Raw genomic sequence first — 24,766 nt, 5'->3', positions numbered from 1 at the left:
CACTTGACTGTAGACATAACAGGCTGATGCAAGGGGGGTTGGCTGGGGTGTCTAAGAACCTGCCTCTTTTGCCTGTAGTATTTATAGTGCCTCCTCCCGGTCGATAAATTTTACTGTTGCCACCCTACGTATGAGCATCTGTTCCTCAAAAGGACTCTGCCTTGTCTATGACTCAGAAGACATCTTGACTACAGAGGCTAACCCTACACACAGACTCGAGACAAGGGGTCTGTCCCACCACGATTATCCGTAGAAAATTATATTGGCAACGCTTGACTTGACTAGACACACATACTTAGCAATAACTCAGTTACTACATGAACAATCATGAACAAATCCTGAACAAATATAGTCGCTACTTGAGGTAAAAGATGAATCACAATTAATTAACAATGAACAAACACGACATCAGTATGCTTGTATCATTCATTACTTGTTCCTTCAGTAGTTCCTTTGATACTTCCTTCAGTAGTTCTGCAAGGTTTACAGAATTAACAGATATAGTAACAAACATAGTAACTGCTTGAGATAAAACATGCTTCATGATTCATTAATGATGAATTAACATGACATCAGTATATAACACTTAGTTTGTGCTTAATTAATACATGTATTAATACTGTATTACTATAGTATACTATATTTGCGTACCATCAAGTAATATTTAATTAATGTGAAATTTCATATTTAGTTTTAAGACCATCAATTGTTTTCACACTCAGGTGTAGTTTGTTTTTGCTTTTCTTTTGCTGGCAAGATAAAGGTGGATTGATCTTTGGCGGCTTTTTCACACGAACCATCCTGTGGCACTTTGTGGTCTTAGAACTGGCAGCGCAAAGCCAGAGCCGTCAGAGGGGCATAGGTACCCTGGCAGATTCAGGGCGCCCAGGACTGGAAAAAATTAAACATAAAAATGGGTGGGGGGGGGGATTGGGTAACATTTTGTTAGATGGCCCATAATTTCTAGGTATGCCCCTGGTACTAGCCTTTCTCAGTTACATCCATTTGTACTGGAAGGAGCTAAAATAACAATACAATGCTTTGTAATGTAAGGAGTTACTCTGAGTGGCTAGCCTGCTGTGTACTACTGGTATACACACTAAATCAAGAAGTCTGGAGATCTTAGTTAAATAACTGCAAATAAATTGTTTGTTTATTAAATAAAATATGATGTCATCTTATAGAGGATAATTTTTTTTGACTATTGTTGTTTCAGGTCACTTATGCCGGTAAGTTTAAAAGTATTAGCTTAATGTACCAATGACTGGATAACAAACCATCGCTCAGAGTCATTCAGCCCTTTAGGTCACATGGCCGGAATGATATGAAGTAAACGTGGCACGGGCCGAAAATGGGCCTTATCAAATTCAGCAGGAGTCTGGCAACCCCCCTCCCATTTCTGCCAGATCTGAAACAGAAGCCACCTCAAATGCTGAAAAGCAGGAGTTTGAATTTCTGGAGTCCTTCTGTATCACGGTCTTTGCTCCAGCTGAGTACCAAAAACAATTACAGTACGCTTTCGCAAACATCAGCCAGTGTAGATATGACACCTCTTGAGATTTTTTTTCATGAAAAAATACAAAAAAAAAAATATTATGGCAAATCTGATTATGATGCACGCAAAATTATCAACAGTAAAGATCCATTTATGCATTTTCTGTCCCCATTTGTCTTATTCCGGGTCACAGGGGGTCCAGAGTCTATCCCAGAATCTATGGGCGCGAAGTAAAGATCTCATAAATTAAACTTGTATTATATACATGTATCAAGTAGATTAGCACGTCACATCCTTCATAACAATCAAATTTCTTTAATTAGAAGCCAGTGACAAAAGCGTAATTGTCTGCACCATAAAACAGTTTCAAGCAGATTTATCAATCAAAGCCAGTGGAGGACTTACTGTATGAGTTTGTCCTATTGTCCGGCACATCGGTCTCTGTCAGCAAGTCACTTGCGTCCCTGTGGAAAAGAGGATTGTTTTCTCCCTGCAATTCTACGTAATGGAATAGAGATTACTGCTCAGGAAGTTAATATTTCACACTGCATTTCCCCAGCCTTCTAACAGGATGAATAGACTTGAGACATGTTCAGAAAATGACCCTAAAGTACTTAGAAACGCGCACTTAAATTGGCACCCGTTCATCTACTGAGAACATTCCAGCAACGGCATTTTTGTGGTGCTCAGAGGACGGCTGGCTGTTTGTTTCCTGCCACTAGACTCGCAAAACAAGTGTTCTCCTTAAAAAATACTTGGGTTAATAAGGTACTTCATGTTTTTCCTTTGATCACAATCGTTGTATGTTACTCAAGAAAATCCTGCTTGTATGCCGAACAGAATGCAAGGACATCTCAAAGATCTATTCACTTAGCAAGAGGACGTTACAGTAACTAGTTTACCTGAACAAATTGTCAGATTATGGGTTCGAATACCCAATGAAACACAACAGGAATAACACAAACCTCAGTTTCAAGGCTGGAAATTATGGGGATGATGGCAACATTATAGGGAGCAGTATTCATGCATACAAAATTAATGCCAAAAAACAGCAAACAACTTATTCAATTTAATAACAGTTTCTATCAAAAAAAGAAATAAAATAATTAGGTTATCTATGAAAACCCGCACTCAACCATGCATTTTTGTTACTAATAATCTTTTTCTAATGCCAGTGTTTGTTCACCTAACCCTATGCAATCTTATTAAGTGATCACTGTTAAGAAATGATCTTGGCTTGATGTTAAATTAGATCTATGGTAACATTCGTACATTCATATGTAATTACATTCAGTTTATCTATACTTATCTAAAAAATCTGCTTGCCCTGAAACATATGAAAGAACTGTTATCTAACTGGAACTGGAATTACAATATGGATTATCATTTAAGGGAAGAGAGTCTGAATTGTGTGTGCTGTCTATGCTAATCCTGATATCTACACCATGCAGGTGTAATGCTAAGGTCTGGCATTACATTTTTTGGGAGACTCATTCTTTCTGTTTAATTCCTGGGAGGAAGATTCTTGTTAGCCTAACATCATATTTACAAATGCGGACATACATTTTGGAATAAAACGGTTATATAGTAAAACTCTGTACTATAATCAATCACTACATCTTCATTTATTTTACTGCCAAGAAATTATGAAAATACCCCATTTTGTCCAGAATATAAATATTATTTCACATTTAAAATGAATGTTTACAGCATTACTTACCAAATCATGTAGGGGGCATTGCTTTCTTGAAAGCAAGCAGAGAAATATGAAATTGAAGTGATGTTAATGTATCTCAGTAGAATTAGTAAGGTTTGTAAATCAATGTTTATTGTTGCATGCAGTAAGGCAATAATTAAAACATTTTAATTGGTCCCAGTGTTGAGGTTATGATTTGAACAGTCAACATGATTTATGTTTTAATAAAATCATTTTTAATTTACAAGAAAAAATATTACTTAGTCCATTGTATCTTAGCAGACCCACATTGTGTAAGAACAAACAGACTTATTAATCTTTTGAAAACTTTAATGCGATTAATTTCCTGCCAAATTTTACGTTACATTTGTTTTCTGGCCATTAGAGGTTAAAAAATTTAACAGTGTTTTTCAACATTGAAGACCGATATTCTCTCCATCTTGAAGAAACGCAATCTAATAACACAAAGTAGTAAGACCTCTTTCTATACAGTACTTGTGTATTTTATTCTTATAGGCCATTGGCAATAGTGTCTTGTACAATAATAAGGCATTATGTTAAAATTTATAGCTACTATGATTTATTATACTATTGTTATTGTTATTATTGTTATTACTATTATTTGTAACAACAAAACAACAGCAATAATAATAATAATAATGAGCAAGGTCGGGGGGGCAGAATCTATGCCAAGCAGCAAACAGGGTCTACCTGGATCAAATTCCATCCTAGCACAGGGTACGTACAAGTCTACAAACAGTTAGAGCAGTTTTTGAAATGCGTGACAACCTATTACTCTTAGCATGTGATTTTAGTAGCTACTGTATGTCCAAGAGAGGGCTAAGCTCGCAAAAGCTATAAAAAGTACATCAAATTTTTGAAGACGTTCAGCAGAATTAGGAAACAAGCTGTCTTCTTCAAGTGCACGATTTCCGGCATGTATTAAAACCGTATATGTTCAGCTTTTATTCTTAGTCAGAATTAAACCTGGACCCATTTGCTAAGAAAGCAGTCGTGCTAACAATCAACTCCCGGATATTTTACTGTCTGAGTTTGCTTTTCTAATGAATGAAAGACAGGCACATGTGTCATGACGTCCTGTTGAAGCATCTCACTGCTGTCAGATTATGAATTTACCTCAACATACTGCACAAAAAACTAATCTGTGTAAATCTGATGCTTGACATTTCTAACATTTTCAACAAGTTCTGCTTGGGGGACATTGTAATATGAATTAATGCTCCTAATTCATGCTGTGATTTTATGTTTGTTGCTAAACAGGTAATGACACTTGTCCAGTGTCGTTTCCTAGAGACAAAGTGTTTGTGTGATGTTCATAGTCTTTATGCATAATTAGTAAAGAAAGAAATGAACAAAAGACATTTACATATTGAAAAATAGTAACATGATTATTAGCCCCTAACCTTAATCTTTGATGGAGGATATTGATGTTTGTTTTACATATCATGAATTACAGGCATATTATCCCAGACAAGGAAATATGTATGTAACAAATAAGTACTTTGTATCACCATCAGCTAACCAGGTAGCCTCAGTGCTTCTGTCTTTACTAGAGTTCAAACAAAAACAAATCTGTTCATTGTGATATATGATCTGACACTATAAATGTGCATACCAATGGACAGTGGTTTCAAGGTAAAAAGATTGAAAACTACAAATATGCTTGGTCTGGCAGTTTGTGTATTGTATATTTCTTTCTGAGTATAAAATGCATACATGGGTGGCAAATTGAATTTCCCCAACCAAACACCAAAATTGAAAGAAGAAAATGTGCAATCATATTAGACTGGAGAATACAAAGACATTGAGGATTGTTCCATTATTTTGATAACTTAAAAAGAAAGCAAACCTCAGTCGATTTGCAACATGCAAAGATATGCTGGATACATATAGCTCAATAATAATCAAACAGAAGACAAAACAAATATTTGTTTTAGCTGGTCATTTGACTGCTGTGTACTGAGTGTTAGCAGGGTTTATAAATTTCCACAAGCAAAAGCAAATAAAATGGCAAGGAAAGAAAATCACAAAACGTGTCATCTGATATATTACCTTAAAAAACAGTTTGCCAACAGTTCTATTACCAGTAGTGAGCCTCAAGTGGAAATAAATTTCATAGAAAGTGCTGCCCGTCTTAAGTGACTTATGGGTCATAGAGGTTAAAAAACAACCCAGTTTTTCCAGTTATATGACCTGAAGAATGATTGCTTAAGATATTAACACTGTCTAACCACACATTGTTAGTCTTGACTGTTGAAGCTTATATTGCAAAAGTCTTCCACTTAATTTATAATAAATTAGTAGCTCTTATTTTAGCACATGTGAAATTATTCTGTATACCTGAGGCACTGATGTTATATTTATGTTAAATTATGATCAACATACATAGTCTTGATGTCAACCCTTTGCATTGTTTGTGTTGTAAATTGATTGTTTTTTTTTCATAAAAACAATAAATTACCTTCATTACAGGAATACATTCATTTAAAAATCATTGATAGACATCTTTTATTTGGCACTTAGAAAACCACAAGGAATGTGCATCTTTATTCATATAGAACAAAATTTACAAAGCCATTCAAACAGTCATTTTAATTTTTTTACTCTTTTTGTTTTTTTAACTCAACTTCAAAAACTGAGAATATTCAAAATACACTTTTGTACCTCACCCCAGTCTTTATTTACAGATATGTACAGTAAATTTTCTGTTTTGTACTGTAACTTAAATTTTTGTTAAAAATGTTGACTTTCTTATTCTTTAATGCACGCCCCTTCATCATCATCTTCTCCTCTATCTGAATCAGGTCAGAACAATGATTGGACATAATCAGATAGAAGTCCCATGTGTGAGTTCAATGGCTTCGGGGATGTGTCCTCTGGGCATTGACTGGTAAGACATTGGCATGGGCATTTTGACAGGACTCTGGCGAAAGAGACCCCCGTTGGGAGATCTGTGTTTGCATGGGATGGAGGGAATGGTGGAGCTCCTGTGAGAGAGGGGAAGTGTTCGGATAGGACCGTCTGCCAGCGTCCTGCCTACTCCATGAGGCTGCTCCGGAAGGAAGGTGCTCACAGACAGCCCCGTGCCCGGGAAGTCCCGGCCGGGCTCCAGAGCTTGGCTGGGCGGCATGCTGCCGATGTCCAGCGCAGAAATCTCGATAGACTGGCTGGGAATCTGCTTGTGCACGAGGTCCTCGTCCATAATGCTGTTCAAACGCCGATGTACCTGCTCCAGATTCACCTCTTTGTCCTACAAGGTGAAAGAGAAAAGAGAAAAGGATGGACAGATAGGCTGAGACCAGCTGGTCAAAGCGGGAGTCAGACTCTGAAGTTTCATGCAATTCCTACGTTATGCAGTTTTTCTTGAAAAAAGGCAAATTTTAAAATGTAACTCATAATTCACTCTTCAAGAAGTACTAAATATAACTGAATTACTGAATTTATTCTGAAATATAGCTACAGTACATATTCTCTTTGATTCATCTTATTGTATTTGATTTGTTTTATTGTTAGTTTTTTTAACAAAATGCTCATATATACATACTAATCATACAGCTACAATATGTAGTATTAGTATATATGTATGTATATTTACACATACTTACATATTACAGATTGTACCTGTATGACTTAGCTGATCATATACCATAGAAAAAGTGTTGTGCATAATATCATTTGTTACACAATAAAACTGAGAAATGACAATTGAGAAGTTGTATTTAATTATGATGATTTTTATACAAAATAAAACCTCAACAGAATTTCTGTTAAAAAAATATTAGATTTAATGTATGAGTCCAAACATTTTATAGTAAAAAAAAAACAAAACAAACTGGATTAAATTCCTTAAATAAATAACAGTCAAAAGTAATTAACATACCATTGGTAAATGGCTAAAGCGTTTTTTTTTCCTTTAACAGTTTAAATGCAATATTGTATTTGCTGTTCATAATTTCCTGTTATAAAACTGGCACCTTCTTTCAAGTGTGCAGATATATCAAACAACATCAAAGACCCAGCATCTACTTACGGTCAATAATGTTTGAAGAAAAAAACAACAAAAAAATAATTAGTCATGCATCTTTCTGTGTTGAGTTAATCTGTCTGTGTTGAGGGTAATCTGTGCGCAAAATATGAGGCAGTATATGTGAATTTGAAGGAATTACAGGCTATGTCCTTTTAGCCATACAGAGTAACAGACATGAGAATGGGAAATGGTATGTAATAATCCATGTTTTCTTATAAAAATGTGACCAGCTTTTTAATAAACAGGGATACTGTTGAAATACCATGGAACCGATTATCGCAGACACAAACTTATGATATTCTTACTCAATTTGTAGATTAAATGTTCTTAATAAAGGTACAGTTTTAATCAACTAACAACAATAATAATAATAATAATAATAATAACTACAAGAACACTACTCATATATTATTACTTGGAAAAATCAGACAAAAATTGAAACTTTAAAGAAATCCACAAAATTGATAAAAATTCCACGAATAGGGTATGGACTGTAAAATACCTGCAAACTTGTGTTCCATATCCCATTACACTATATGTAGGATAAAGACAGTGGAACCATCTAAAAAGGACTATGTACTGCAAACATCATGTTATGCTGTCACAATCAGCCAGCCAAATGCATAAAGACAACAGCACTTGTGGATCTGTTGTGTGACATTGTTGCTTCAAGACTGTGTGTTATTCCCTCGCCAAGTCAAACTGGCAAAACATATCCCAAAGGGTCTATTCTGACCTGTGTCAACAGCTTCTGCTTCATCCCAGTCTCTCACTCTCTCTGTCCATATGTCCTTCCTCCCTTCCGATGAAGCAGTTGTAATATCATTATATATCAATGGACCAGAAACCCTTGCCAGTCTGTAATCCTTAGTAACCTGCATGAGACCATAAAGAATGATAAATACAGAAAAAGTATTTGTTACAATGTCCACATGTAATGGCAATAAATTGTCCACAGAGAATTACTAGGGATTATGGACTGGTCTGATATACGATATCTGAGCCTCTTATTGTGGTGGTCTCTTTATTGTGGTGGTCTCTTTATTGTAGTGGTCTCTGGATGGATTGATCAGTCATGTTCTTTGCTCACACTTTAGTTTATGGATCCATGTCATAATGCTTCCTCTCCTGTAGCTTAGATCAACAAAATGTCCTGACATGGGAGTGGTTAAGCCATGTGCCATTACAATATCTTGAATCGGTGTTAGAAAAGTCCTTAAGACATTGCATGTTTAAGCGATGTAATTGACTTTTTCTTGCGTCTATTTCGTGTTTTCAAAGCAATAATAACAGTGATCATGGTAACAGATTCACGCTGATCCACAGAAAACAGCCACCAGGTGGTTTATTGTCAATTTTTGTCTCCTTTCAAACAAGAATTACAAAAAAAAAGTCTTTAAGAAAAAGAAAAGAATGTCTCATTAAAGATTAAAGATGCTGGCTTTTTCAAGAAATATCCCATACAAACAATGTGATGTACTGCAACCAGTAGCGGTTATGCCCGAGCACATCTATAACTGAGTGTACTGAAGCTCTACTAAATCAACGCTCGCGTCTGCAGCTGGATCCGTAAAGTAGAGTGTGGCAGTGTCTTCCCCCTGCTCTGGCCTCCAGGCTCTGTGCTCGGTCACCTCTTTTGGCCGCTCCTGCCGGCAGCGATTACTGCTCCACCACATCTCCAAGCCGGCCACCAGACAGGCCAGCAGCAGGCCTGCCGCGAGAATGCAGAAGACGCCGGCGAAGCTGTGCAGCTTCAGCGCTTGGCTGTCGGGCTGCGAGCTGGCCGGGCTGTCCAAATGGCAGCGGCCTGTACGGGGCCACCACTTCTGCTTCAGGATGTCCAGGTCCCCTTTCTCCTGCAGCTCCAGAATTCTGTGACAGTCAAGGGAGCGTCGTGAAAATGTGCAGCGGCCTACTGCACATAATTCTTCGAAGTTGGTTAAATTAAATCAATCGTACCACAACAAAAAAAGCATAAAAATAAAAGAAAAAACACATTTAAAAAGCTTAGACATGTTGCATGTCCGCGTTAAGATAATTTTGTTTTGTAACACTAAGGCAAAACGTATTTGTAGATTTACATCTAAAATATATTGAGATATATTTTATAAATGTTATTTTGATTGTCACTAATTGTCACTGTTTATGTTGCATCATGCTTCATCAGTAGCTGGCAGACAGAGCTCTGTAGATTCGTAAATTAATTACAGGAAACATAATTAGCTAAATAAATGACATGAATTCATGTGGCTTTAGAATGTTATTGAAACACATAAATCTTATTATTGCTTGCAATGACCTGCTACTGTATATATTTAGGGTTACTAAAATGGAATAGTTTTGTCCAACAAAACAGCAAATTCCAGGTCCTCAGGAGCAACAACAACAGCAAAAAATCTACATTTAATACTTAAAACTTGGAGTAAATTACCTTTCAAACCTCATAAAGAATTATCTCACAAAATCTTGCCACCTGTACTGAAAATTATAGCAATTTTTTTATGTAGCAGATTGGATTTCAAGATAATTTATCCTCATTTTCCAACAGAAAGCAGACCAGATTCAGATAAATGCTGTTTAAAATACAAAGGGAAAGCACAGTGTATTGCAGAAAACCACTTTGAGACTTGGTCATTTCAGTCTTTCACCACCCATAACATCGCCAACCTAATTACATTACAGTGAAGTGGTGCTTCAAAGATGCTCCCTGGAACTGAACACTAATAAGACCATGTTTTATTCTCTGTGTCTGAGAGGAGCGTTGTGGCTCTCTGTGGCTGTGATGATTGATGATGAATCCAGATTACATAAAGAAATTAATTTAACGATTTGAGCTGCAAGCTTTTAAGAGTTAAGATAATTATCTTCTTGCCTTTATTTTCAATTTAACTTGATGAAATTATGGAACCATTTAAGGTTCATGATTTTGTAGGGACAAATTTCCAGACCAAAAAAAAAGGAATATCTAAAAGCAAATTCAGTATCTTATTATACCTAACAAAATTGTATGGTACTTACTTCTGGGAAAAGAGGTCTCTGTATGGGCTCCCGTGCTGCAATGCGATTCCATATCCTTTGCTGCTCACACTGTTTCCAGTAACGGTGATGGTGCAGTCGTCATCGGTCAGGGCTGCATATTCCACTACTGCCATGTCCCACAGAAAGGCATATGCCTCAATCTTAGCCTGCGCCAGGATAAAGAGAATGCAGCCTCATGATTATTAAGGATGGTTTTTACTTCATGATCTGTGGTTGGAACAAACACATTTTTTAATAACTTCATTGAATTATGAGAGCATCATTATGTAAACACAAACCTCAATATAAGGTCATGCGTTTCATTATTTTATCCACTCTTTTACTTGACTTAACTTCTATTCCAATGACAAGCGATGTTCAATCAAATATTTTACACTATTATTCCCATTCAAGGTAAATGTTTTTCTTCTATGTTCATTATTATTATTATGATTATTTTAATTATGTAATTACACTGAATATCTCAGAGAGTGCAACAATAAAACATGTTAATTTATATAAAAAGTGACTAGAAAACTGAATCGTACAAAATGAAGCATCACATAAAAAAAGAAAAAATCTAACCAAACAAAGAGAGAATGTCCATCCATTACCTTATTTTACATAAATGTTTATCACAGTCTGGAGTTCAACCCCAAAACTTCGGACATGAATCACATTTAAAGAAAATATGCATTATTGTATCAAAAACTGGTTTATTTAATCAGATATAATAAGTATAATGTATAATATAATTATTCAACTAGAATAAAAAGAATCTTAATCTGTTATAGGGCTTGCATTGCAAATCACATTTAAGTCTGCTGGTGCAGATATGGCCAGTCCTGTACCTTGAATTACACCCTGAGTTGAAGTGGATTCAGATCCCTCTTGGTGGTGCAGGGGTTCATTTAAAGTACTCGGCTACATCAGACAAACTTGTCACCATAGTGTAAAGGCATCAGACCGTTGAAATGTGTCCACGGTTAAGGTGAATCAGAATGCTACAGCCAAGCTGTGGGTTAGTCTGTCAAGAATCCCAGCTTTCCTTCACACTATCTGACATAGTGATTACGGTGGTTTCACAGACTAGGAATAGACCTTCCTTTTCCAGTGCATCTCTCCAGGGCTGCAGGCAGAGATTGAAATATCACTGCCTGCCTGGTGTTAAGGTCAATGACAGCTTTTAGGACCCGCTGTAGCAGCCGAAATGTTGACACCTTTTATGACTTACAACCAGTCAGCTGAATCAGCTACAAGTTGGACACAACAGATTGAACAGATGCTCATACCAGCAAAATGGCTCACGTTCAGAGCTTTAATTGGCTACGGTGCAGAAAGTGAACACATTCTTAAACATATTGTCTTTCTACTGGCTCTGTCCGCCTTTTGTGTTTTTTGTTGTCCAAGGGCACTTATGTCCGCTAGTTATCTGATCACAATCTCCACCACATAAGTCATTGATCCTCTACTCTGCCAGACCATTTGCCATTGCCCGTCATGCAGGGGGAGCAGCTGAAAAATGGCTCAGCTCTGCTGCGGACCTGGGGTGGCCACCACAGGGGAGGTCATTTGCCTTTTTGTCACATGAATGTGAGGTATTGCTGTATTGGGATAGTTTTAAAATCCCTCCTTTATACCTCAAAGCAAAGGCATTGCAGAAATGCTTGTGCGAACAGGACATCCGCCCGCTTCTATCTGCAAGACAGCAGCTGCAATTATGAAATTTTGACCCAGAGAGCACTTTTATTCAGTATACTTTAAAATGCAGCACTCAGAGAAGGCAATTTAATAAAATTCAGGAGTAGGGGGCGAGCATACAGGTCTAGCATCCCTATCACATCAAACTATGGAAACTACCAGAACAGTAATCCTTCAGCACCTACAGTACTATGCAAGACTCTTAGGCAGTTAATGAAAATGATTAAATTATCTTCACGTTGGTGCAAAACTGTGATATTTTGTCTGTAAAATTGTGTTAACCATTTGAAAACTTCTCCTAAAGTCATCCCAATACCTGTGGCAACCATCCAAAGCACCCATGTATCTTTTGACTTAATCACTAGCACGCTGTCACGACCCTGTATCCCTGCCTCTCTCGTTCTTTCACTACTGCGGCTCTAAGGAGCCACACCTGTTGACAATTTCTCTTACCTCTCATTTCAGCCCTCATGTGCATCGCTCCAGCTGCCCCTCATCTGCTCCCTTGTTAGTTCAGTATAAGAGTGCGTCCCAGGCCTGAGCTCCCCAGTCTGGTCATTGATGTTGCCCTACTGTATGCTTGGTTTCCCCTTTTGCGTCTTTTGTTTGACCCCACGTGGTCTGCTTTTGTTTGCCCTGTTCTTGTTTCCATTCAATAAATCTCTTGCCCTCACACCTGCTGCTGTGTCCTTCATCATTGGCTGGTGATACACACCTTGCCTAGCTAGTCAATACCTCACTGAGTTATTTAACTAATTAAGTTAAATTTCACCACCAGCTTTTTTAATTAACAAATACACAGGTTGGTTGAGATACCCCTGAGGAGAGGTTTGGGAATGAAAGCAGTGTTCTTCTAGCCATACAATGAGATTTCAGTAACTTTTTGAGGACAGGCGAAATTCTGGTAGTTTTTTTGTTACTGTTAATTTGAGTATGTTCTAATGTTACATTGTTTTTTTTCTGAGCAAATATACACTTACTACCCAGAAAAATAGCCTTTATAAATAGAATATAAATTTGCTTTAACTACCTAAAACTTTTGCACAGTACTGTACCTAGAGTAACAGCCCAGTATTTGTAGGTGTGGTCTTGCCTAGCAAAGAGGTATAGGAACCAGGGGGCTCCTCAATATTCACTTCTAATCAATATATCAATTGTCAAGGCCACAATATGATTTAATCCACTGAATTAACAAATATCGATTCACATCATTAAACCAAGACAATATGCCAAAACACTGCCAAAAGAATGAGTGAAAAGTCTCACACAAAACAATCTAAAGACTCAGAGACATTGTTTAAGACATGTATGGTTTTAAAAACATTCTGTTGTTAAAATGAAAAATTAAACACAAACATATTTTTTTTAAATCAAATTCCACTCAAATCAGCTAATGTTTCATTGATAAGATATAACTGAATGGAATTGAATTGTATCGCCGTAACATTTCAAATATAGCCAGATACTGAATAACTGTGCTGCAAAATCAAAATAAAATCGTGGCATATCTTGGCAAAGCATATGATTTACACCTCTAAAATTTTATTTGGTTTCATCTGTCCTACCTTTAAAAATACCTTTCTATTTAAATGATTAAGTTTTGCCCCCCCAATATGAAACATTTTCCTATGCCATTGCTAATAAATTATTTTAATTAATTAGTTGCCAAACCACTGTAAGCAGTGACTGATACAGCAATTCCTGACCTATATTAATACAAACTAGAGCACCAGCATAAGAACATTACAATCTGATCCAGTGGTTCTCAACCTTTTTTGCACCGCGACCCAATTTCTACCATGACAGCTCAGTCGACCATATATCAAGCAAAGGTTAAAATTAACGCGATGATCCACTACACCAGGGGTCACCAACCTTTTTGAGCTACTTCACGGGTACTGAGCCATACGAAGGGCTACCAGTTTGAAACGGCCTCCTAAACTTATCTAAACTTCATGTATAATAAACATGTTTTAAATGCTTTTTTTTAAAAGATATTATCATTTTCAAATTTATATAAATGCAAATGTGATTAAAGAAGAATAAAACAGGATAAAATTAAATATTAGACGCTGCTCACTGGAGAGTTGTGCTATTTTTAGAACAGGTCCGCGGGCGACTCATGTGGTCCTTGGGGGCGTCCTGGTGCCCGCGGGCACCGTGTTGGTGACCCCTGCACTACACAGTGCAATTTGCGTCAATCAATGCCTATGGCACAAATCTGGTTGAATGTGCCAGTGAATTTTAAATGTAATTAAATTCTTGGATTGGTAGAAACTCATTTATATAGGTTAATTTGAGGATTGGGGCTGGGAAATCTGATCGTGGATCAGCACAGGATCTCGCTGGTTTTAAAATGCTTGCATTTCCAACTCTACCTCGCGACCCTTTCAGAACTTGCCATCACCCAGATTTGTGTCGCGACCCACGGGTTGAGAATCGCTGATCTAATCTACATTTCAGCGACTACAGCATTCAGGCTGGTCACTTGGTTAAACTGGAGATGAATGGCTACATAATAATCTTGCAGCATTTGAGTCAATCAGACACGCTGAGCTGTACCGGTTCTTGAGCTGAATTGATCAAACAGACTGACATGTCCCTTTGCCGCCTCTGAGCTCAGTCAGTCAGACACGCTGAGCTATTCCCGTCCCTGAGCCGAACTGATCTAACGAACTCTCAAGTACCTTGCAGCCTCTGAGTTGAATCGGACATACTGACCAGGTGTCCGTCTCTAGGCAGTACTGACCAAACACATATCATTTAATATTAAATTATATCAAAATATATAGGAGTTCTTATCCAAAACATGCAAGTTTTTGAACCTGAGCCTATGTTTTGAATGAAAACTACATAAAACCACGCTGTATAATTTACATTCCCACTATGGCTAAGAAAAGTTCACCCCCACGCATGACGCCCCCTGGCTTCACACGCGCTTCTAAGAAAATGCAGGGAAACTAGACTTTATATATAACAAGACTTCCCCATTACTGCTAAAGAGAATTAAGCTATACAGTAAAATGAGATGTGCAATATCCGTCTGTTGAGGTCAATGCACATAATCTGCTCTGTTGCTTCACTGTTGTATATTTTTATATAAATATAATATGCCAGCCAGTCTTGAGCTATAGCACGTAATATAAACAGCCACACAAACATTCCTGAAAATGATGCAGTATAAATGAGATCCAAATAAAATATAATGTGTACAATTTATATTAATATAGCGCACAAAATTAAGGCATATAAGACATTTCTGTGCACATATTTTTATATTCCTTTTCATACATATAGGACTATACATATATATATGTATATATACAGTGTCCGTCAATATCTGTATATATATATATATATATATATGTTTGTATATGTAAAATTATCAAAAATGTTTGATATGATTCATTATATAACAGGATACAGATGATCTGTAATTACACTGTTTAATTATTATTGTTTTCTCAATTGTAATTACCTGCTGTGTAAAAACAAGTGAAATGTCACTGAGTGTCTTATTTGCAATGTTATAATCAACCTTCTCCCAAGACCTCTTAGGGGCTTCATAATAAGATTTAACTGTAATCCTCCTTACATTGATTTGAATCATTTGCATGAGGGGAATGTGATTATTACGGCTGTGCATCACTAAATGAAATGATGCTAATCTGAATAATATATGTAATAATGGGATGATTACAAAAGAACTGTGGGCCATTAAAATATGAGCTTGTGTACAATGAAGCAAAGAAAAAATGAGAAACCTGATCGTTTCCATACCACTAAAAATATAAAACAAGCTAAGGTAAAGAAAAAAAAAACAAGAATATTACAAAGGAAAATTATTAGCACAATATATTATAGACATATGTTCATAAAGTGTCAGGTTTTTGAAAACAACCCCATACCAAAAAATTAGGCATGCTATAGGACAAAATTTATTTATCTTGGAGCAAGGAAAAGTACCTTCAAAATAATAATGACAACATTGTGATGACGTTAATGAGAGTACCTTGCGGATGCCTTCAGAAGGGCTGGAGACAGAGTGGTCCTGGCCATTGTTCTTGTTAATAGTCCTCCAGAGTTCTGCAAATGTGCTGTCCTGCTCCAGAGGGTTTGTACCTTTGGCCTTGAAGTAGTCATACACTGCAGAATTTCTCACTGTGCCATAGGTGAGGTCATTCTGCTTGGACAGGTCCTGGAAGGTGCTGTTAAGAGGGATTTAACTCTTAGGACAAGGACAAACCATCTGTAGTGACATCGGTTAAAGTTAGGCAGATGGCACCAATCCCTTTTTAAACTATAAGGATATCGAAAAAACAAATTAATTCTTCTCTGGTCGTAATTCCATCCACATATGTATTTGGTTACAATGAAAAATAAACCCACAGATCACAGTTAGACAAGATTAAAAGTATATGATTCTTCTATGTGCTTAACACTGCATTTGGAGATACTACCATATATCCAAATGTTGCAACCATCATGTAAATCAAACGTTTAAAACCAGCATATCAAAAAGTATGGAGAGTAAATAAAAAAAAAAAATAGCACAATGTATGGAAGAATAATAAAAAAATTCACAGAAGACACTCCCCTTCACTGTTCACTTTGACAAAAAAGTCACTGAAGGTAAGAACATTTAATTAAGATACCTGAGAAATATCAATTATCCCACAAATATACACTATACAGTATGTACTAAAACCCCCATGGCAGTTGAATATAGCCTGCTGTAATTCTCTCAAGGATTCTGTAGCTAAATTTTACAAGTTAATAATTCACTTTACAATTTAATTAAGTGTTAATCATTTGTGACATCTTTATATAATATAGATTTTGGTTTACTATGAGATGTAATTAAACACAATAAAAAAGGACAGGACAATGTAATTGAAACATAGACAATTCAAAAGATCAGTTGATAGCCTCACTATGGGAATGTAATTATAATCAAAATGAAAAAAAAAATAATGAACAAAAACTGTGTTCGTGACAGTATGACTTTCGGTTTCTACAATATAATGACTATCAAAAGTATTAAAAATGTAGTCAGTAATAGCCAGGATGTGTGAAATCTTATACAGCTCTGGAAAAAATGAAGAGAACATTCTATATTTAAAGAAAAAAAATCTGCATTTTTAAATCCTGGTTTAATCCTAGTTCTGCTGGTAAAAGTAGCTGAGTCTGCTGAGTCGCAGGTAGCTTACAGGTTCCAAATTTCTAACATAGCAGTACAGAACAACAAGCAGGAAACACCAGGAATGACCAGAAACCAGCCAGGTAAAGGGCAAAAGCGACTTTCTAATGCTAGAGATGACCGTTAATTTTTCCGACAGCTTCTCATGAATTGCAGGATGTCATTAGGTGACCTTCAAAAGAAACGGGAAACATTAAGTGCAGGTGTGAAGTGCACTGCTAGGACAGTTAATACAGTATGAGGCTCATAGAAGCAGAACTCTAACCATAAATCCATGTTGGCCAATCAGAACCCTTCTTACCAGTTCTGCTAGGCTAAAGTGAACCGCGCACATTCTGACGTCAGGGAAAGTAGATAACGCTGCACACTCCGACGTTACAAGCTAAACACTCTGTTTTCCCTGTCTGCACGTCGACTGAAAACGGAGTTTCTGAAATCTTCACCCTGGACGGGGTTTTACAAAAGCTCTATATTCAGTGACCTAAAACTCCGTTTGCATGTGGACGAAAGGCCAAAACGCATAGAAAAGCTATGTTTATTATTATATGTTGACTGCGTAATGCACTGTGTAATGATCTGAGAAAAAGTGAAATTGGGCTGGCACCATACATAATGCAGCTGTTCTGTGCTGGTACTACAGAGGACACAATTAGTTGCAAGGATGAGAGTAAGCTGATTTCACTTTATCTTGGATGTTGTCTGCTGCAGGCAACTGAAATAAGCTAGCTAGGTCACCACCCCTAAGAAGTAGCATTAATAAGCCCTCGGTGGTCACTGATGTCACCTATAGGACTGACCAGCCATGCCATCGTTACCTATTCTTATATCATATGAAATTGAAATTAAATCTTCAGTGGAAATTTAAACTGTTTAAATAATTTAAAGCATACAATATCAAAAATGCGTAACCAGTAATACAGCAGGCCAATTCATCAAGTGAAGGCCAATTGAAGTGAATATTTTTGGTTATTTACCAACAGAAAATACATTCTTTTGGTCATACAGCTTAAGTATTTCCTTTGTATTTAATAGCTGTTATTGAAACATATTGTTTTGTTTTTTGGAGGTCATATTTCACTCAGATCAACAATATTTGATGCCCCATAAATGAGGAATCAATAGTATAGCCACTGTGTGCTAATGTCATTAACATCCTTGTTTCTCTGGACTGCTTCATGCTGCAAGAAGTGTTGGCTTCACGCCAAGAGCTAAGCACCAATAAAAAATGATATAAACCCCAGGTCCTCACAACCACTATCAAATAGGCCAGTAGAGGGCGCCTATGCAGCAGCAAGGCGAAACCCTCCCTGAGTCTTAAGCAAAAATGTCAACAGGCTCCGAGTCCTAGGACACAACATTAATTTGACCCTAAAGCTACCATGTAATGCTTAAAATGAACACTAAAGGACCCCGAGTAAAGTGCAGATGGATACTCAATAAATAGCATAATGAAACGCATTCATGGGGAGCATTTTGTAAAGTAAGAAAAATGCATAGTGAAAATGTTTTTATGTCATAAATAAAATGTTTTGTACTGGGTATGATGTAATGCTGGGGAATATTAAGATAAAAAAAATTTGTCTCAGAAAACTCAAATAAACTGAGCCGTGCAACAGCAGATACATAGTAGGTGAGTTTCCGATTATACTGTACTTTATAAAGGAGTGCCAGTAACTTTACTTGAAACTGTCCTCTATAACACACTACATACAGTATACCTTCATAATACATTATAATGGTCAGTATAAAAATTAAGGATGCTTTATACTGCATTGTGAAGGTATCTATAGTACATTATAGACAAGATTGTCATAAGCATTCATAATGCATAATAATGCATAATAAACATGGCTATAATGTGTTATGCCTTTTTACAAATATTTATAGCCATGTTTATAATGCTTTATGAATGCATTATAATGGGTTATGAATGTGTTCATAGATTCTTATAGGCATGGCATTCATAGAAAAAGTCTTTTCCATTTATAATGTAGTGATGCCTGCTTTTTGTTGCTGTTGTGCCACTACAAATATGTCTGAGATTACTTTATTGTTGTGCTTTGCAGTATTTACAAAATGCATTATTACACTCATTATTACCTCATGTGTAATACAAGCACTACTGCCTTCAAGGCACGTTACACCACCCATCCCCCATCCTGCTTGCATTCTTGTCTTTGATATCGCCTGTGCATTCAATAATAATGCATCTCCATTAAGGCTCTGTCTTTTCTAGTGTCTGAGCACATTTCTATCTCTTCAAGTTGTCAATGAAGCCATTGTGCATATACGCTGTTTGATATTTGTACAGAAAAAACATTTGGTTAAAGAGCATAAATATTTATATCAATCGGCGATAACATGAAGACTATTGTCAGGTGAAGGGAATAACATTCATTACTTTGTTACAATGGCACCTGTCAAGTGTGTCATTATACATTAGGCAAGTGAACAGTGTAAATGTGTTGGAAGCAGAAAAAATGGGCAAGAGTAAGGATGTGCGACTTTGATAAGGGCCAAATTGTGAAGGCTAGACGACAGGTCAGAGCATGTCCAAAACGCCAGTTCCTGTGGAGTGTTCCCAGTATGCAGTGGTCAGTACCTACCAAAAATGGTCCAAGGAAGGCCAGCTGGGTAAACCGACATTGGGGTCATTGGCATCCAAGGCTCACTGATGCGTGTATGGAGCGATGGCTAGCCCATCCAATCTAATCCCACAGGAGAAGTACTGTAGTACAAATAGCTGATAAAGTTAATGCTGACTATGATAGAAAGGTATTGGAACACAAAGTGCATTGCAACTTGCTGCATATGGGGCTGCATAGTCACAGACCAGAGTGCTCATGCTGAGCCTGTCCACTGCTGAAGTTGCCTACAATGGGCATGTAAGCATCAGAACTGGACCATGGAGCAATGGAAGAAGTTGGTCTGGTTTGATGAATCATGTTCTCTGTTACATCATGTAGAAGGTAAGCATCTGTGTTATTTACCTGGGGAAGGTGAGCCAGCAGAGGCAGTGTGAAGCCGTGGGAAATGATCTGCTGGGAAACGTTGGGTCCTGACATTCATGTGGATGTTACGTTGGCACATACCACCCACCTAAAGATTATTGCAGACCATGTACACCCCTCCATGGCAATGGTATTCCCCGATGGCAGTGGCCTCTTTCAGCAGGATAACATGCCCTACCACACTGCAAATTGTTCATGAATGGTCTGAGGAACACGAAAAAGAGTGCATCCATATCCCCCAGATCTCAATCTGATCGAGCATCTATGGGTTGTGCTGGACAAACAAGTCCAGTCCCTGAAGGCTCCACCTCACAACTTCAAGGACTTAATAGATCTGCCGCTAATGTCTTGGAGCCGGAAAACAGAGGACACCTCCAGTGGTCTTGCGGAGTCCATGTCTCAACGAGCCAGAACTGTTTTGGCAGCGTAAGGGGGACCGACACAGTATTAGAAACGTTGTTCTACTGTTATGGTTGATCGGTGTAAATCCATAATGCTAGATATCACAATTTTTTATTTTTTAGGCTAAACAGCAACTGATGCCTTCATCCGAGAATAATAATAATAATAATAATAATAATAAAACAGAATGAATTACATTAGATTAATAAATCCTCCTTACACTGCACTTCTTTTTAACCGTCATTCAATTATCATTAAGGCTGCATAGGATTCACTCTTCAGATTTGTAATGTTTCCTTTAAGAAATATTTAACTGAAGAAGAAAAACCCAGAATTTAGTCTTTGCATAAGTATTCAACCCCTACACAATAATATTTTGTTGAGAACCCATTGTTCAAAAGTAATTCTTATCCCATTGTTCTTGGCAGAATTTATAGAGATCTTCTAGGTTGGTGGGACGGCATCTCTGAACGGTGCCACAGATTCTCCATAGGGTTAGGTGTTACGTGCTGCTGTAAGTTCAGCTCCGCCCACAGCCATTCTCCACCCCCCCGTCCAGACCCCGCCCATGACTCGCCGTATGCACCATCCGTCACTTCCATCCCACCGAAGTGAAAAGCCACAGGCAAGACATCGCGGGAGCTCTGCTCATTTATTGCTATTGTTGGTTTGCTTTTCTTTGCTTGACATTACTGTGTATGATTTGTTTGGTTTATTGGATTATTGGTCAGGTGCATAGGGACTGGCTGCCATTTTGTTTTGTGAGCTTATGTTGTATGCTGTTGTCTGGATAGAGAGTGAGGCACAGAATTTGTTGTTTTGTTTTGAATACTTTGCACTTAGGTAAGTTAGCTTTGGATTGCGTTCGGAAGCTGGGTTTTGTTTATTGTTTTGGCTATAGTCACTCCTGAGTCCTTTTTCACCGGGTGTATTTGTTCTGTGTCCGTGGCGTGTCAATAAAAACAGAAAAAATATATATAACAAATACCCCTTTGACCACGTATGTTCCCTTGTCCATTGCACTGTCCTCCCCTTACGCCACGTCCCCTGTCCCTTTCACTCTGTTACGCCCCAACCCTAGACTGGGGCTCATAACATAGGATTAGGGTTTGACTTGGCCATTCCAGAACATTCATTTTTGTCCATCCATTGTCCAGCACATGAAAAGCATCCCCATAGCATGATGAGGCCAGCCCCATATTTCACTGAAGGTACTGTACAGTGTTTCTTGAGGCACAGTGGTACTTTTACACCGTACATTCCTCTTTGATGTCTGACCATAAAACCTTCCCCCACATCTTAACTGGGTCTTTCTCGTGCTTTGCAGTAAATGCCACACATGGATGTATGTGGATCTTCATAAGGAAAGACTTCTTGCTACTGTTTGGCTTCACGCTTCTTGGCTTGTTTTATGTAGAGCTCCTGAATTTATGGACCCTTGCACCTTCACTCCAGTTTAGCCAAAAAGCACTGCAGACTTCTGAGAGTGATGGATGGATTTTTAGTAGCCTTGTCTGACCAGTCGCCGTCTTGCTCTGATGCATAGTCTTGAAGGGCGGCCTGTTCTCGTAAGGGTCTGGGTGCCGTGAAGAACCTTCCACTTTCTCGTATTGGATCAAAGTGCTTAACAGGATATTCAAACTCTTTGATATTTTTCCTGCCTTGTGCATTTCAATGACATTGTCTTTCACATCAGCAGAACGCTCCTTTGTCTTCATTTTTGCAGTGATTGTCCAAGAAAGACAATGGCCCTTCTAAAGGGCATTTTTATATCCAGAGAGAAACATCAGGACTAAGTAGTGCCTAATTATGTTTAATTATGGTCAACTAAGTGTCAAGTTTGTGTCATTTGTGTAAACCTGGAAATTCCAAAACACAGGGTTTCAATACTTACACGAACAGCATGTATCATGTTATTATTTTGATCTTTTTTGTGTTAGTAGACAACTGACCTATTTTGGTGTTTGAAAATGTAATGGAGCAAAGGAAGGTTTCAACATAAATGCTGTTTGAGAAAGTTGTTTTATACTCCAGACAATTGTCATGACTTTCAAGGGGGCTGAATACTTTTGCAAGCTACTGATTTACCTGCGTATTTGAGGGTTCTACTTTATACTGAAAATATACTCCCAAGATAAAAAGAGAACAGCAATATTGCCATTACTTACCATTTTATTTGACTAATAAAGGCTTCCTTGACAACCTCCCGTGCAGGCTAACTGGTAAAATTTGTTTCCAGTCTTACTATATTTTAAAGACACAAGGCCTCAGAGTCTGGGCTGAAACCGGATGTTCATTAAGAGATTGAATTCAAAAATTGGCCCAGACCTAAAAATTTAGCTACTGGCTCAAGATCATAAGAAATGCACAATTTTTATGGCTGAAATATCGAATTTCCTTTCTGGACTGCACAGTTTTTGTTGAGACTAGGTGACAAATGTACTGATTCAAAATTTTCATGGATGAACTTTTGAGTTTCGTATCGATGGTTTTAAATGCCCATCTGTCTTGGTAAGTCTCGGTTTGTGACCATCAGTTTTGTCATGGTGCGAGCTCCCATGATTTTCGAGAATATTCCTCTTGATGCATAGAATAATTTTACAGTTTTTATGCACCTGCAATTGAGTGACTGGCCATTCTGGAAGCCTTTTAGCTACTTACAGTATATATCAAAGTGCAAATTGTCAGATCTCTTTTATAGCCTAGTCTAAGTTACATAGATTTCACATTCATCTCTATAGCAAAAGTATAATATTAAATTACAGACAATCATACAAAGCAGTTGACATGCCTTTACAAATTTTCTTAGCTTGATATTTATTGAAGCATTCATCTTCTGTAATCTGGATTCCATTAGGTCATATAGTTACTTTTGCTATACCATCAGCTGCCATGTAAATCTACTGCACCCTCTGACATGAGCTGGAAAGGCATCTTACCGAATGGTGTTGTCTAGGCGGGACACAGTGAGATACGCCGCGAGGTTGGCTGTGTAGGAGGAGCAAACGATGAGGGTGAAGAGCCACCAGCTTCCCATTACTATCTTCAGGGCCATGGAGGTCACCATCGAATCCCCACCTGCAAGAGGAATCCTCTGATCAAGCTGTCTTGCCTGTTGGTTTATTCAAATGTCCCCCAAAAACACAAATTAAGTAGATGGAAATGGGAATATAAATATCATAATACAGAAAGAAATTAATTAAAGGGATACGAGTATCAGCCTTTCAGGCTGAATACTGTCTGAAATGAATAGATATTCAGTGAAGAGGCACACCACTGATTCAGTGAGGATAAAATAGAAAATAATGAGTTATTAGGTTCTGGAGACGGGCAAATTACAATTTTATACAAATCTAATCACAGAACATTCCTATTTGATTTGCATAGGTTTTGTTTCAGTACTGACCACGTATAAAATGTGTTTTTATGGAACATGTGGAAATATGTTTATATGTGACTTGACCCTAATCTTCAATAATCTGTAGCAAATAAAATGATTCCTGTAGCAGGGGTTAACTGGCATGCCATGCCTTCAGTTCATGTTAGGCACTTAATTATTTTACTCATATACATTTTTCATATAATTTATGATGCAGAAACAAAAAACAAACAATCAAATGTTGTATCAGATAATGTAATGTTTGTACATAAAACAACACTGAGAACATTGTCGTTAAGTGACAGACATAATATTGAGATTATGTTATAATTAAATTTTTAGGCCATTATGATTACATGACAGTAAGGTTCCTTATATATTACTGCATTGTAAATCTCCAAAACACTTAGACATTTGGTCAGAGTGGTAAGATGACAGACTGATAGCACAGTTTTTAAATACATTGCCAGGACAACATTTTAATATGGTCCTCAGGTCTGTCCCACATTATGCTGTTAAACATCAAATGGTAACCACAAGCATCTGAGGACCCAAAGACACATTAATGCAAAAATCTGTCAACTGCTTGTGTTATTTTGATTTGTCTATTGCGGATGAGTGTGCCACACATTTCTAAGCAGAGAGTCTTCAAAATTCTATAGGCTGATTCACCTGAAAATCTGAGACTTTAATTTCATTCAGTATGTACCTGTTTTGGATATTAACCACATTAATCAGTATACAGGCTTCACCTTGGTAGATGAAAATTTGATATCATTCACGTCACTCATTTCAAAAGAATAAGAAGCTTATCAA

The 24,766-nt window shown here is 37.3% G+C and overlaps 1 protein-coding gene across 5 annotated transcripts in view; it reads right to left on the bottom strand.

Moving 5' to 3' along the window:
- Positions 1-5,691: 5,691 nt before the first annotated feature.
- Positions 5,692-24,766, bottom strand: part of LOC111858991 (glutamate receptor ionotropic, delta-1-like) — a 183,776-nt gene continuing 164,701 nt past the window's right edge. For 4 of the 5 annotated variants that reach the window (XM_023841267.2, XM_072709584.1, XM_023841287.2 and 1 more), the window contains 6 exons: positions 23,511-23,649; positions 15,971-16,166; positions 10,258-10,424; positions 8,871-9,111; positions 7,976-8,114; positions 5,692-6,462 (listed from right to left, as the gene is read on the bottom strand). In XM_023841267.2, coding sequence (XP_023697035.2) covers positions 6,065-6,462; positions 7,976-8,114; positions 8,871-9,111; positions 10,258-10,424; positions 15,971-16,166; positions 23,511-23,649 — 1,280 coding nt within the window. In that variant the 3' untranslated portion in view covers positions 5,692-6,064. The remainder of the gene's footprint in view (positions 6,463-7,975; positions 8,115-8,870; positions 9,112-10,257; positions 10,425-15,970; positions 16,167-23,510; positions 23,650-24,766) is intronic. The other variant, XM_023841275.2, reaches the window with a different exon arrangement.

The sequence above is a fragment of the Paramormyrops kingsleyae genome, chromosome 3, assembly GCF_048594095.1.
Source record: "Paramormyrops kingsleyae isolate MSU_618 chromosome 3, PKINGS_0.4, whole genome shotgun sequence".
NCBI classification, from domain to species: Eukaryota; Metazoa; Chordata; class Actinopteri; order Osteoglossiformes; family Mormyridae; genus Paramormyrops; species Paramormyrops kingsleyae.
Note: the sequence above shows the minus strand (reverse complement) of the source record. Positions and strands in the feature narration are given on the sequence as shown.